A 15,149-nucleotide genomic window follows, 5' to 3' on the forward strand; every position below is an offset into this window, starting at 1 on the left:
AAATATAAAAATGGAAGCTGTCGCACCTAAGGGTGGAGCTGCTGTTAACGACAGCATTTCAGAAGCATTCAAAAATATAAAATCAACAAGATCAGCCCTCTTTACACCATCCGGTTCATACTTTCCTCAGAGCTTTCAAAGAGTTCAAATAGAGCAATTAATCACCATGTAAGATATTTTCTCAACATATTGTGGTGGGTCCTGATGTTGCTAATCTAGGACAAGTGGCAAGTTATGGGCCCAGACCGGTTAGGAGTCAGTCTGGGTTTGAAACATGCTGAACCGTTGAAGAAAATAAAAGAGCAGAGACACAGAGTTGTCGGTCTGGGTTTGCTGTTGATGAAATCTGGTCTACAAATACTACGCCTACCGTGCCAATTATACTAATGACATGTGCCTAGAACCCCAACCCCCCCCCCCCCCCCCCCCCCATCCCAGATCAATAAACAATATGATTCATATGATGAAACACTACAGTCCTCAAATTCTTTAACAAATCATAGGATTTCATTAATATGGATTCATCACCAAACTTTGGGAGTCAACCAACTCCAAAAAATATGGATTGTGCTTCCACATCGACACTACATCAGGCGTTATCCTTTTCCTTAAATAAACAACTAATAACTTAGCTCAAGCACACGCATGAAGTCCGTGTTCTTCTCCTAGTATGAGACGCCATCGTCCATACCACATTGAAGTGCTTCATGCGGCTTAAAACAAATTGCTTGTCGCTTTCTAATTTTTAAGAGTAGTCACCAAACGTGGGATTGGTCATGATCTACCCGGGTCAAATCTGAAACGGGTCCAAGAAGTTTACAGAACGAATCTGAATTTCCAAAATTGTGGACCCACTGACCCAGTTGACAACAGGCAACCTCAACTGGGTCCCTTTTTTCCTGCACAAAGCTCGAGCTGGGGTTGCTGTTTGGATGCATCTGGGTAGGAATTTGGAAATTACTGGAAGGCACTGGTTCATGAAAATGATTTGGGTTTCTTTTCCATGTTTTAGTCATTTAGAATTACTCTTTTTTTTTTATAAACTTATATTTTTTTCCTTTTCTTTTGGAGATTCTACCGCCCCTGAATCGGATTGTTTGGCCCATTTTCTCTACAAATCATGAAAAATAAACTGACCAAAGAACCAGACTTCACCAATTCAATTCCTGATAAATTGGAATTTAGTTACAAAGACTTTAACAAACTTAGTATCTAACAGAAGTTGTTATTTTGTTGTCTTACCCCCCAAAATTGCAGCTTTTAATCTCCGCTTTAGCTCCTTGCTATATGTATAGATAGAAAACAAGAAAAAGAAGAAGAAAGTTAGAAAAGAAAATGGGAAACCCAACAAATAATCCAACCAAGTGAACCAGAAAAGAAGCAAATACCTCATCAGCTGTCTATCCAAGGTTGACGCAGATAAAAGGCCTTTGTTCTCTTCAGCTCTTCTGAGAAGGTAAGGCATGACTTTCTCAACTGGTCCAAAAGGTAAGTATTTGCTCACTTGGAATCCTGCACTCTTCAGACCATAAGAAAGCCCTTCTGCCATTCCCTTCAGCTGGGCAAATTGGAGTTTTTCATTTCCCTTTCCAATCCCCAATTCCTGTGCCTTCATTGTTGCCACCTTCCCTATTGAGATCATTCATAGAATAACATTTTTATGTGGAATTACTACTACTAATGGTAACTGTAGTTGCTTTATTAGATTTAGATGTAGTTACAGAAAAAATGGAATGGGATTGAATTCCTTTACCTGATTCAAGGTTATGGGTGGCAAGAACAACAGCAGCCGACCCCCTAGCGACCTTTTCTAGCATAAATGAAGTGCAATCATTGTAGCACGCATGAGTCTCCTTAATGCTTCCATGAATAGGGGAACAAAAACCCAAAGAAGATGCTATCTGGGTTTCACTAGACAAATAGGCCCCTCTCACCAACTTAAAACCAACCGGAATTCCCATCTTCTCTGCTGCTTCTGTTGCTTGAACCATCCTCTGTTTTGAGTCTTTCAAGTATGCTTGAATTGTACCAAACACGATTGGAAAGCCATCTTTGTTGAAGTCGATTGCAGCACAGTAAGTAAGATAATCAATTGCAGGTTGCACTGATGTGTACTCTGCATCAACAAGCAATGGAAGATTGGTTTCAAGGCATTTTTGGCATAGCTTCATCAGTCTTTGGTGGGTTAGCTGGAGATCTTTTTCCTCTTCTGCAGTCAAAGGGTCTGGTCTTTTGAGAGTGTGATAGAAAGGGCTGGCATTGGTAAGAAATGGCAATGTATCCCGCTTCCATGGAAGATGGAAAGTGGGGTCTTTGTGTTTCCATCTCAGTAAATCACTTACACGCCCAAGCAGTGAAATTGGACAAATTGCAGAGATCTTCACACAGGCAAAGCTTACCTGTTATCAAGAAAGTAATTCATCTCATAAGCTCAATCCACTGTGTCTAAAATCAAATTTTGTCAACTACCCGCTAATGGAATTAAGATGGTCTGCCATCATGTGACGGACATAAATTTTAGGAGCCAGATGATCAAGGTAGCCCTACTGTATGGTCCATATTGTCTTATATGTTCTGTTCTGGAAGATGCGAGTTGCTGTCAATTCAAATAGACATCATATTTGATTCCAAGATGGAAAATTTGTTCAGAAATTTGTCTTTACCTAAGATACCAGATTCTTCAAGATTCTGGAATTGTAATCACATTAAACCACCAACAAGAAAAAAGAAAGAAAGAAAAGAATTCCCAAGGGATTGTTTGGCATCGTTGCCGTTTTCTCCAATAATGGCACCACATCAGAAAAAACGGTATTCTCAAGCCAAATTTGGTATTTCTTGGAAATGCAGCTCGTTGAGGGCAGTGATGTGGCGCTGAATAATTAGTACCAGTCTGGAAACGTTTTCTAGAGCAGAATGGAATCTACGCCACATGCACATCCATCGTGCATTGAGAAAATTTTCCGTATAAGTAAGGGAGATGTTCCAATGTATGGTACGATGTGCGAGTGAGGCGCGTGAAGAACAGTTCGGTATCTCTTGGAGGAATTGTACCAAACAGAAAAAGTTGATGTTATGCTTCCCAAGCGACTCTTCCCAAGTTACGCTTCCCAAGTGATCGTAGCCAATTCAATGAGAAGGATTTGCCTTGAATAAATGAAGACCACTAAATTGAATTTCAAATTATTCAATAGGCAGCAAATTAGGAAAACAGGATCAACAGGAAAAAAAAAAAAAAAAGAAGAAGAAGAAAAAAATCCAACAACAAGAAGTTGATCTTATAATGAAACCGCGGAACCCATAACATGAGTCAGATAAATTTCTTCAAAAATAAGAAAACAGGGCAAACAAAAAGTTCAAAACAGAAACTTACAGAAGAAGGTGGAAGAAACTTGGTAGAATCGACAGTCTTAAGAAACTCCTCCAAGTTCCGGTCGCATGAATCGTTATCAGTGGCGTCCTCCAAACTATAATCCAAAATTCCCGTCAGCCCATCATTCCAGAGTCTTTGAAGTGTCCGACTGGCCTCTTCCACGTTTTCACCAGCACAGAAATGCTCGTAGAATGTGTGTTTCACAGTCGTCAATATGAACTCCCTGATGATCGCGGTCTCTACCAACCTAGACCTCATTACCCACATACCCAACTCGACGACCGGACCAAACGCAGCCATGTGAAGGTTCAATGAAGATCTTAATAACTGAACGGTTGAAACCGATTTGAACAACTTCTCAACATCGTCGAGGTTTAGAGTTGAGCAGGGAGATGCGACGGCGACTGGTTTCACAACTGTGCCATCGGCTTTCTCTGACAAACCCAACGGAGGAACGGTGGCGACGATTGATGAAGAAGAATTCAAGGATCTGACGATGTAAGGGAGGTCACGAAGGAGCTTTGAGGACGACCGCATAGCCATTAAAGATTGAGTTGGAGACCTGAGCTTCTGCTTTTCCGTTTCAAATTTCAATGTTCAACAGCGCATGCTCTTCCTCCGCTGGCGTCTGCCTGTGGTCATATAGACGTATCACGTATTCACGTGTGCTATGAGGGGTATTTTCGTGATTATACAAGAATAAAAGGGCTAATTTCGTAAGTTGGTCATGGTGGATGACTGGATGTGAACAGAGATGGTGCAAAAGTCACGGAGAATCCAATAGATTTTAGTGAGATATTTCATTAGCCAGCTGGAGGGAAAAGCTTGCCAAACAAGGGAAACGCTTAGCTCTTACCCAAATTCTATTATTATAATTAGTGAGGTATATTTATGGGATTGGGGGTGTTTCGGTTTAAAGGATGACCCCAGGGTAGGAATGACAATGGGCGGGTTCGGGGTGGGGATTATATTCCCCATCCTGACCTCGTGCAATTCCTGTCAAAAATTTTAGCTTGCATTTTCGGTCTTTAACAGAGAGGATTTTCCCATTAGCGACCTGAATTTCTGAATTTTTTTTAATTAAAAATTTATTTTAGAAAGATATTTATTAAAATATAAATAATATTTTAAATATATATATATTATAAAATTATTATAAATAACATAAATACTATTATGTATTTAATATATATACATATACATATATTTAATATATATAATAGATGATATGATAGTTATATATTAAAACTTTAAAAAATAAAAAAAGTATAGGTAAAGAAAATAATATATACAAATGATGTATTAATTATGTCAAATAAAAATTAAGTGTGATAAGTAAAAATTATTTATATAACATAGATGAAATATATAATTTTAAACTGATCTAAAAACAAAAATTAAGTGTAAATCAATGATCCAAGTTTTCAAAGAAATTTATGATGTCATAATTGAATAACAAATATTTAAAATAGATAGAACACAAAAATTGAAAAGCACAGAATTTTGTGAAAAACATTTGGGAATATTTCTAATGTTCTATATTCATCATATTAAATAAAAATTATTTTCCTTATGACAGAAATGGAATACAAAATTATTATTATTATTATTATTGTTGTTGTTGTTGTGCACATGCATTGCACATAGTTTACAATTTCTATGTTTAATGCATGTGCACATTTATTACAAGAATTTAAGTTTATTTTTAATTATATTGTTATTTTTGCTAATTTTCAATTTTTATCTTAACTATGATATATCTAAAATTCAAGTAATTAATTTGAAGAAATTTTTTTCACGTATAATGCACTTGCTTAATTATTAGTCTTAGTAAATGTTAAAATGCATTATGAAACATAAAACCAATAAAGTAAACTTTAAAGTGGTAGATTAAGATCTGAAATTAACAGAACTTTGAACTCATGATGTTATACAGGATGGATTACTTGAATATACTATATGATTTTGCTAAACTAAAATATACCCTATTGTTTTTAAAACCACTTAAATATACCTTATTAAAGCATTTAACCAGAAAATATATATTGTTTTTAATTATTTTCAATATATGCACTTGATTGCTTTGGGAAAATGCATCAGACAATTAGTTATTCCTCCACTGTGAATTAATGACTTATGTTTTTCCCCATCACACACCAACGCCTACTTCAAACTAACAATGAATATTTAGTGTACATTCATCTTCCTCTGTTCTCCAACATACACACTTGGCACTTCCAAGTTGCAACCCAACTCCACACAACCTCCCTTTAAGTTTCTAACTATTGCTGAAATCTTCCCTAAGCTTTTTGATACAGTTGCAAGTAGACCCCCTCAAGTAGAACTTTCTAATTAAAAAAGGCATGAAAATGTCTAAAATCCCAATGCAATTACCATTGAGGCTGGTTGCTACAGGAGGAGAAAAACAATACAAACTTTATGAACAATAAAAACAAAGAGAATTTAAAGTTGCACCTTTACCTTTAAAGCAATTGATATGAAGGGCAAATTTAGAAAATAAATCAATTTTAAAAAAGAGATTGGATGGATTTGGGGTATTATTTCATATGAAGAGAAAATTTAGAAAATAATCATTTTTGTCAAAAGTAACTACATGGATATTTTAGAGATTTTCATGCCTCTTTTTAAATGATTCTAGGGCTGTTCACGGGTCAAGTTGGGTCGGTTTACTGATATTTTTCCAACCGACCCGACCTGGTCGGGTTACTTGAGATGGAAACCAAAACCGACCCAGTGTTAAGCAAAACCGACCTGGTCGGTTTGAGTCGGGTTGGGTCGGTTTTGGCTCTAAGTTCACCCATGCCCCCCATGGCCCATGTGCTTGTGTGGTGCAAGTTTGGGTTGTCAGATATTTCAATTTTTATGAAAAACTGAAATATCTTTATTTAACAGTTTTAAATATAAAATATATTTAAATTAAAATCAAAATATATATTTAAATAGATTTGGTTGATTTAATTTAAAATTAAAATATATATTTAAATAGTTAAGTAGGAACTAAATCGGTTTGGTTTGGGTCGGTTTCGGTTTTCACAAAAGAAAACCAAAACCGACCTGAACCATCAGTTTATGAATTTGTACAACCCGAAACCGACCGGTGCTGATGAAAACCCGGCCGACTTGGGTTGGGCCTTCTTATGAACAACCCTAAATGATTCTACTAGAGGGGGTCTATTTTCAATTATGTTGAAAAATTCAAAAAAAGGTGATTGCAATTACCAAAATTCAGGTGAGGTTTCAACAATTTACCATTATTATTATTATTATTATTGTTGTTGTTGTTATTATTATTATGTAGATATAGATTATATGGACAGGCACCACACAACACTGTATCACACAGGCCTAGCCCACAACCGGCCCAGCCCATTTTACACCTATTGTTAGCACCTATTGGTCTCCAAGCTACTAATCCATTGTTTCCAGTCGTAGTGATTCAATATCTGTTTCGGCTGCTGATGAATTAAGAAACCCAGATTCTGCTGAAACATGATGTTTAATTCAACAATCTCTTTGTGATGTCGTTTTACAAGTTGGCAGATTTCCCAGACCATACGATCTCTGCGACAAACTAGTGGCATTATCCTTGCAACACAGGAAGGAAGGAATCAATGGGAGGGAGCATATGTGAGACAATGGAAAAAGTTATTGGATTTATTGAAGTTGATAAGTGATCATTCAGTGGCCTAAGACAGGTGGAGGAGTCACAAGTGAGTCCTGAAGATGAAGCTGCCCCTATCATGGACACCACTAGCAGAGCAGGGGAAGATGTACCATTATTTGAGGGTGAAGGGTGAATAAAGAGATTCATTTCCCCATTGGGAATAACAAGTCTATCACCTATTAGAATCAAGGTTTAAAGTATATATCATCCGATATGTGTTATGCCAGGAGCTTCTCGATATGCCCCTACAGGGATTGTATCGGGTCAGACCATGGTTTAGAGGGTAGTCGGGACTTAAACCTATCCCTTTAAACTGGTTTTGAAAAAAAAAATAAAACATAAAAAAAAAACACTAATACAGGACTGGTGTATCGGCCTGTGTCGATATTTAGAACCTTGATTGGAATGCATGAATTACAGATCCTAAAACCATTGTGATCAATGCGTTGATTCCTGCACTAAGCTAGGGGTGCAAATGGATCGGATTATTAGATCCTATATATATGTTAATTTTTTATTTATAAATATGTTATTTATATTGCATTTTTGTAAAACTTTTTATATTATATTATATTATATATATATGATGAAAATAATTGAAAAATAATATATTTATTTTTTTGTTCTTCTTTACTTAAACTATTATATTTTTTTAATAGTTCATTAATTTCTTTTAAAATTAAATCGGATTAGATCAAGTTCAGATATCTGACATCCTTATCGGATTCAAATCTGAGTCAATATGTGTGAGATCTGATCAGATCTTTGGGTTGGACCTACAGTTCATTGGATCGGATTCTGATATACCCTGATTCAAATCCAATCTGATTCATTTGCATCCCTAACTACATCAATATGAGAGTTCCCACCATGGAGTTGATCCTTAGGCTTAGTTCGGAACGAGTACAAATACAAATTTGTAGAGGCAAAACCTCTTATATTCTGTATTATTGTGTATATTTGTATTGTATATGTTTATATTTGTACTCTTTTTAATTGGTACCTTTATTTCAAGATTTTGAAATGTATATACTTGTATTTGCATTCTTACCGAACTAAGCCTTATATAGTTCCATAACCAAATATGTAGAGTGCAAAACCTTATATTTTGTATTATTTTTTATGTATTTGCAATGTACTTATTTGCATTTATACTCTTTCCAAACTGAGCCTTAATTGAATAACCAACTTTCAAATGCAGAAGCAAATGAAAAAAATAAAAGCACCTCAATGAGTAGCTACTGCACTATCAAAAGCATAAGGGAGGTTAATACCTTTGCTTGATGGTTACATATGGAGCAGGACAAAGAAGAAAAACAAGTGAGTGGAGGCATAATTGGAGTTTTAAAGAAGGTCCCATTTAGCATACTTTTTTGTGTGGGCTGTCGGCTTTTTAGAAGTCTGACAACCCTTGTTTTCGTTTATTTTTCATTTGGTTGAGAAAAGATTTAGCCATCAAAAGACATTGCACTGAAAAGATGTGTAAAGCTCGTTTTGGACGATTTTCAGGAAACTTCAAATGAAGATTTTTGGAGTGTTTTTTTTTTTTCAAATTATTTTTCGCATAGAAAGTCATTCCTAAACCAAACGATTTTCAAGCTGCTAAGATTTTAATGCAAAAGCTCACTATGTCTTTTAATTGTCAAAACTTCTAGAAGATCTTTCAAAAAAGATTTGCCAAACCCTAAAATATAAGAGGCACGCGAGGAGTAAATTTAAAGTCTGGGTAGTGTGCAAATCGGATTGGCCCAAATTAGCTTTTTGACACTGCTTTGGGCTTGGGCACTTCAGGTTGACTCTATTCAAATTTTGATAAAAGCATCAAACCCACCTAAGTTGTACTCTTAGGGCTACTTTTAATGCCATCTATCACAATCATCATCATCCATGCCTTATCCCAACAATATGGGTTTGGTTATCTGTCACTGTTTAATTTTTAGGGAGAATGATCAATACCCCTAGTGTCAGAATTTGTAGGTTCAAAGTACATTTGGGGTAGGTGCTAACTCGGAATTGATGCCAAATCACAGGCGGGAATGAATGCATAGGGTGTGGTTTTTGAACATTTTAAATGTTTATAGCTGTGCAGTGGGAATCAGAAATCTATATTAGGTGTATCCAAACTTCTCTATAATTTTTATCATTCTAAAATAAAATACAAAAATAATTGGTAATATACGAAAGGTTAAATATTTGATTTAATTCATTTTATATAAATTTTTAACGAAAGTTTGAATTAGAAGGCCAATCTGAACCATACATCAGACCATCACCATCACATACCTGATCACTCGATACCTAATCACTCGATTTCTTAGGGAAGGACTAGTAAGTTCTTTGTTTTTTTTGGCGGACAGTAGTATCAATTCATTCAGCGTAAGCATTTATATACATCTATACCCTGTGTTGAAATCTGATATTCTAGATTCATATTTTTTTTTTACAAGCAATAGTAGATATATCATGGACTAAATTGTTATGTACCTTCAATTTAGATAAACAAAACAAGTATCAAGACACTTCATCTGCTCTAGAACTTCATCCGTGCCATATCCCCAGTAGTGGATCGTAACATTTCAACCAAGGTTTTTAAAACCGAGTAATATTTCAATCAAGGTTTTTAAAATTGATCGGATAGGGAATCGTCCTGGGTTTAATTCTCATGTTGAATGGTTCAACCATTTGGTCCAAATGGACGGCCTGTTCTGATAAAAAATAAAAAAATAAAAAAACAGCAAAAATCATTCTCAGGTCAAACAGTTCAGTGATTCGACCACCCAGATTAGTGATTTACTGATCAAATCAATGGTTTTGGGCCAAATAGCGGTTTTGAAATAAAACAGATTAATTCTTGGTTTTTTTGGTCCAACCATCCGGTCCAATCCGGTTTTGAAAACATTGATTTCAACTAGAGTTTTAGCATCAGTAAAAGGAAGTGTATTTCCTTGCCCATCAACAGACCTTGTAGAATGGCTTGCCATTCAGAATGCCTGGAATCTAGAGCCCTGCCCATATTGGTGGCCTGCGCTACAATCACCTGTCATGATCTAAATTAAGCAATTACTCCATATATATCCTGATTCTGTTCTGGTAACATGATCAACGTAGGATTCATCTATCCACATAGTTCACATCTTTGGCCCCCTTAGTACAGAAATTTTTTCTATATCAGACCAATAACAATCTATCACATATATACCTATATCTATACTAATTTAAAAAGTACAAATAGCTTTTTAGAATTTTTTGATTGAGAACAAAATTTATCCTTCTATATTTAAATTTATTGATAAAAAATGAGGGAAAATAGGGTAATTTGTTATTGATATTAAATGAGTTGAAAATAGGTAATTTTAAGATATTCAATGCATACAATTCCCTCTCATTAAATCCAACATTTAAGGTATTAACTTGTATTCACCTTCATTTGACCATATATTTACTGCATTTTTGTTTCTTCTTATCATTAAATTTTATTAATTAAATCCATACATAATAAACTAATAATTCCAATAACGTAAAAACTTATACTTTTAAAATCTATCTAGAAAAAATAGTGCTTTCGTCTAGGTGGTGGTAAGAAATTAAATCATTTTGGGTCAAGTGGGCCAATCCATGTTGTCACAATCAAATAATAAAATTCAATAATAGATAAAATACAAAAAAATTAGAAACATTTTTAGCATCATATATTCGACATATTAAACAATAATAAGTATGAAAAGTAATAAATGTTTTTATTAATGATGAAAATGGAAAGTAAAATTTAAAGGACACCTATGGTTTAGAAAATTGACTAACTCTATCCTTATTGTTTACATTTTGTCTTAAAACTGATTAGAAAGCAAAGCTATTTTATTATCTAGATGGTGGGTCAATGATCCAACTTTTCAAAGAAACCCATGATGTCATAATGGAATAATAAATATTAAAAAAAAAGTTAGAACACAAAAAATGAAAAAGTATAGAATTTTATAAAAAATATTTGGAAAAATTTCTAATGTTGTATATTCATCATATTAAATAAAAATAGTTATTAAAATAAAAAAAATATTTTTATCAATGCAAGAAATGGAATACAAAGTTTAATAATAATAATAATAATAATAATAATAATAATAATAATAATAATAATAATAATAATAATAGCAATAACAACAACAACAACAACAATAATAATAATAATAATAATAATAATAATAATAATAATAATAATAATAATTGTTTTTTAATTTATAATTTCCACGTGCAAATGCAAATTCTTAATCACTAATCATTAAAAAAAAACACTTTAGTTTTATAATGAGGAAAAGAGGTTGGTGTGACAGATTGCTATTGATCTAGTACAAAAAATTTTCCTGTCCCATCCAATAGGATTCCAACACATCATGTTTCCTCTCCCCATTCAATAACGAGAGACTTAACGGTAGTTACTCCATTCAACAACGATGAATCCCTGCACTCCCAAAACACTATCCCCATTCAAATATTCTTCTTGAACTAGCTGGGATTGAACCACTAAATTCATTTCTTGAGAGGTCCATTTCTCTAAATGAAGATGAAACAGACCCTGTGGTCTGATCCCATTGAAGCCGTTGCCCCTCAACCGGATTATAGAAAGCCTATAGCAGTAAGCTAACGTAGTTGGAACACCTCCAATCAGTCCGCTACTAGACATGTTCATGGGCCGGGTAGTCCTATGGGCTGGCATGATCCAGCCTGCTATTAAGTCAGGCTTGGTCATAATTTTAGGCCCGTGGGCTCGAGCTTTGGCCTAAAGCACCAGGCCTGACTTTTTTGGGCCGGGTTCGGGCTTTTTCAACAAAGCCCAATTTGAGCCCGAGCCCAACCTAATACAATTTATTAAACAATAAAAATATATTTTATTTAATAAAAATATATATATACAATATTTTTTCTTTGTTCTTATTTTGGTTTTTTCCAAGTAATAGTGAGATGTTTTATTATTTTTGTGTTTTAAAGGTTGTAATATAAATAAAACACTTTTATATTGAATAAAAAAAAAATGTTCTGTTTTCAAATTTTTTGGTTGGGCTCAGGCTTGGGCCTAGGCCTGGGTGTATTCTATTGATACGAATACAAAGCCTGTCCGACTCGACCCATAAACTGATCTATTTGTTACAAAGGTCTCTGGCAAGGGTTGCAGCGACAATTCAGACTACAGGTGCCAAATGGGTGTGTTGGATTGGGTTGGGTGAGGTATGTTGAGTATCAACCCACCCACATTGGCCCACTCACCCATCTGCCGCCCTATTTATTGGGTCTTAGTGGGTCATAACCCACCTTGATCCTGACCCACCCATATGACCCTTTAATTCAAGACAAATATTAAGAAAATACAAATATTTTAGTCAAACAAAAATACAAATATTAAGAAAATTATTGAAAATATTAATAAAAACACAAAAATTACAAAAAAAAAAATAAAGCGAAAAATTGATAGAAATTTGTAGGAAAAATGAAAACGATAAAATTTTAAAATACGTATATTTAAAAAAAAAGTTGAAATTACATAAAGTACCTAAATTGACAAAAATTCAAAATAATTATATATTTCAATCCAAAACTTGTGGAAAAATAAAAATATTTTTCAAATAAGAAAATAAAAATATAGAAAAACAGAGAAACATTGAAAATTATACAAGAAAATTGCAGAAAATTAAAAAACAAAAAGTTACAAAAATTGAAAAATAATTACAAAAAAGAAGTAACGTAAATTGTAATAAAATACATAAATCACAAAGAAAAGCAAGAGAGATTTGTGTTCTGCAATGGTGGAAGATGAGAGAGATTTGTTGCAACTTCGGAAAGGTTTGGGAGAACACAGATCTGGATTCGCACCAGATCTGGCGCTGTTCTACAATGGTGGAAAGACTGAAGACCAAAATCTATTTTGCCTTTCATCAGAGGTGAAGGAGAAAACCACAGGGATCAGTGGACCAATTTCGAACCTTAGTTTTTCAATCATCGACAGCGGCTACATCTCCCTATTCTCTCCTTCCGTCGGTGGTGAATAAGAAAGACCCGACCGTACGCTTTGGTTAATCGCCGGCCCCTGCTCATCTCCCTACGCACTCCTTCTAGTCAGTGGTGAAGAAGAAAAACTCAACTCATGGAGGTATTCGAAACTCGGAAAAACCTTGACTGTTGGGTCCAACAGCTTTCCTGTTGAGAGAGTTTTTGGGTTGGACACGTTAAGTGTGGACAAATTAATAATTGCCCATTAATTTATTTTGAATAAAAATAAAAGCATGCCGATGAATTGGTGAACTGCTGTAAACGTGCCCAATCCAGAAACTTTTCTCAACAGAAAAGACTGTTAGCCCCCAACAGCTAAAAGTTAACCCTCGAATTTCAGTCCACTAGTTGCTGACCACCATTGCATCTCCTTACCCTTTCTTCTTTCATTCTTCGATTATTAAACCCTAAACCCTCTCCCTATGAATAGATGAGGCAAACTTGCTAACATGTTTGATTGTTATACATCCTTGTCCTTTCTTTTTGATGCTATTTGATCTGAGGTAATTCTTGAACTGAGGTCGTAGTTATATAATCTTTGCCAATTAGGCAGAGTCGATGTGGAGGGATGAAGCCGCGCTCCAAGATCTGTAATCAAGAAAAAGTTAGAGGCCTGATGAGTTATCTCCGGGTAGATACTTCGACGCTCAAGTCAATAGAAAATAGTGGGCAGTCGAGCTAAACAGTTAGATAACTGTGCTGGTCTGAGTAGAGTAACAGGCTGGGAGTCAAAAGTTTGACCTTTTACCTTGAGTGGGAGATGCTTTTTTATAACCGAAGATCTGTGTCCTAGCCGGATGAAACTGCCGGGGTTATCGGGATGAGGTTAACCATTGAAGTCTTTGGGATAAGACCTAATCCATAGTAAAGTTGTCCCCATTCGTACGATGATATCCTGTCTTGGTTGTGCTTATCCGCATGACGTGATGCCGACGTAGTTGGAGAGATAAGGTAAGGCCGTGAAAGTGATGCAGTGTTGGCATGCCAAGGAGACAAGATGGCCACATAGGTGACAAGTGGCATTTGGAGCCAATTCAACCATAACCCGAATACTTTTACTTCTTCGTTCTTTTTGATAAATTCTCTCGTACAATTATATATAGGTTGTCCATACATTGTATTTATTTTTTTATTTTATAAAAGCCTAAATGCAACTTGGGCGAATTTAATTGGGGTTAAGGTCAATCCAGTCCCAACTCTAAAGGTGCAAACCTTGGACTTGTGCCTGGTCAACCTGAAGTTAATCCCAACTCCCAAGTTTATTAACTCAGACCCAATCTAAACTTAAGCCAACATAATTAAGTTTGGATTAGTCGGACTATGGCCCAATTTAAGAATAGAATGAAATGAAAATATGTATAAATTTAGCCTACAATACATGTAAATATAATCGGATGGTAATCGAGACTACTTCTGTATTGTATAATGATAAAACTTAACAAATGCGTGATTGATGAGTTTTTTTTTTGGAGGGCCAAAGCTTTCATTGCCCAGGCCGAGTCCGCAGCCCAAAAACCTAAGGCCTAAGTTGTGCAATGGGCCGGGCTTGCGTTCAATCCGCGCAAGTTGCACGCTTTCACTACCCCTTGTTTATTTCATTCCTTATTCTTTTTTTGGGATTTTTAACGTGTGATTTTTCTATTGAAATCATCTTAAACAATACATTTTCAGTAATTGATGAATCTGACACAGTTCGGATTTCCTGTTAATCTTTCCTTTCTTTTCTCTGCTAATTCACTCAAATCAGGCCATTTGTACCTATCTGTCAAACCTCTCAATAAATGCCGCACAAAAGTTAACTTCCATTAACTAAATTATTTTTTAGTTCTCTAATTATTACAATTGCAGATAAGCTTTAATGCACGCTAATTATTATAAAAACAAATTGCTAGCTCCAACCGGAAACCGCACTTGAATGCAACTTTATTTGCACAGGACGGCAGTGCCGAAAACCAAGAAGGAAGTAACAAAGACAAAACCCAGTTTCCTTCCGATTCGATTCGGGGTTCATTTTTGGAGAACCAAGATCTGGCGAAAAGGACATCGTCCTGGTCA

The 15,149-nt window shown here is 35.1% G+C and overlaps 1 protein-coding gene and 1 long non-coding RNA gene across 2 annotated transcripts; one reads left to right on the forward strand and one right to left on the reverse strand.

The window, feature by feature from the left end:
* Nucleotides 1-1,133: 1,133 nt before the first annotated feature.
* LOC148854649 (proline dehydrogenase 2, mitochondrial-like) lies at nt 1,134-4,159 on the reverse strand. Its single transcript, XM_088983325.1, has 4 exons — nt 3,371-4,159; nt 1,754-2,399; nt 1,389-1,629; nt 1,134-1,283 (listed from the first exon to the last, which is right to left on the reverse strand). The coding sequence occupies exons 1-4, from the start codon at nt 3,911-3,913 to the stop codon at nt 1,226-1,228; spliced, it is 1,488 nt and encodes a 495-aa protein (XP_088839451.1). The 5' UTR covers nt 3,914-4,159; the 3' UTR covers nt 1,134-1,225.
* LOC148854650 (uncharacterized) lies at nt 1,147-2,649 on the forward strand. The gene is made up of 2 exons (XR_016112666.1): nt 1,147-1,456; nt 2,099-2,649. It is a non-coding gene; the product is annotated as an uncharacterized LOC148854650 (long non-coding RNA).
* Nucleotides 4,160-15,149: the final 10,990 nt, after the last annotated feature.

The sequence above is a fragment of the Nelumbo lutea genome, chromosome 4 (genome assembly GCF_056320005.1).
Source record: "Nelumbo lutea isolate HS-2025 chromosome 4, American lotus-T2T, whole genome shotgun sequence".
NCBI lineage: Eukaryota > Viridiplantae > Streptophyta > Magnoliopsida > Proteales > Nelumbonaceae > Nelumbo > Nelumbo lutea.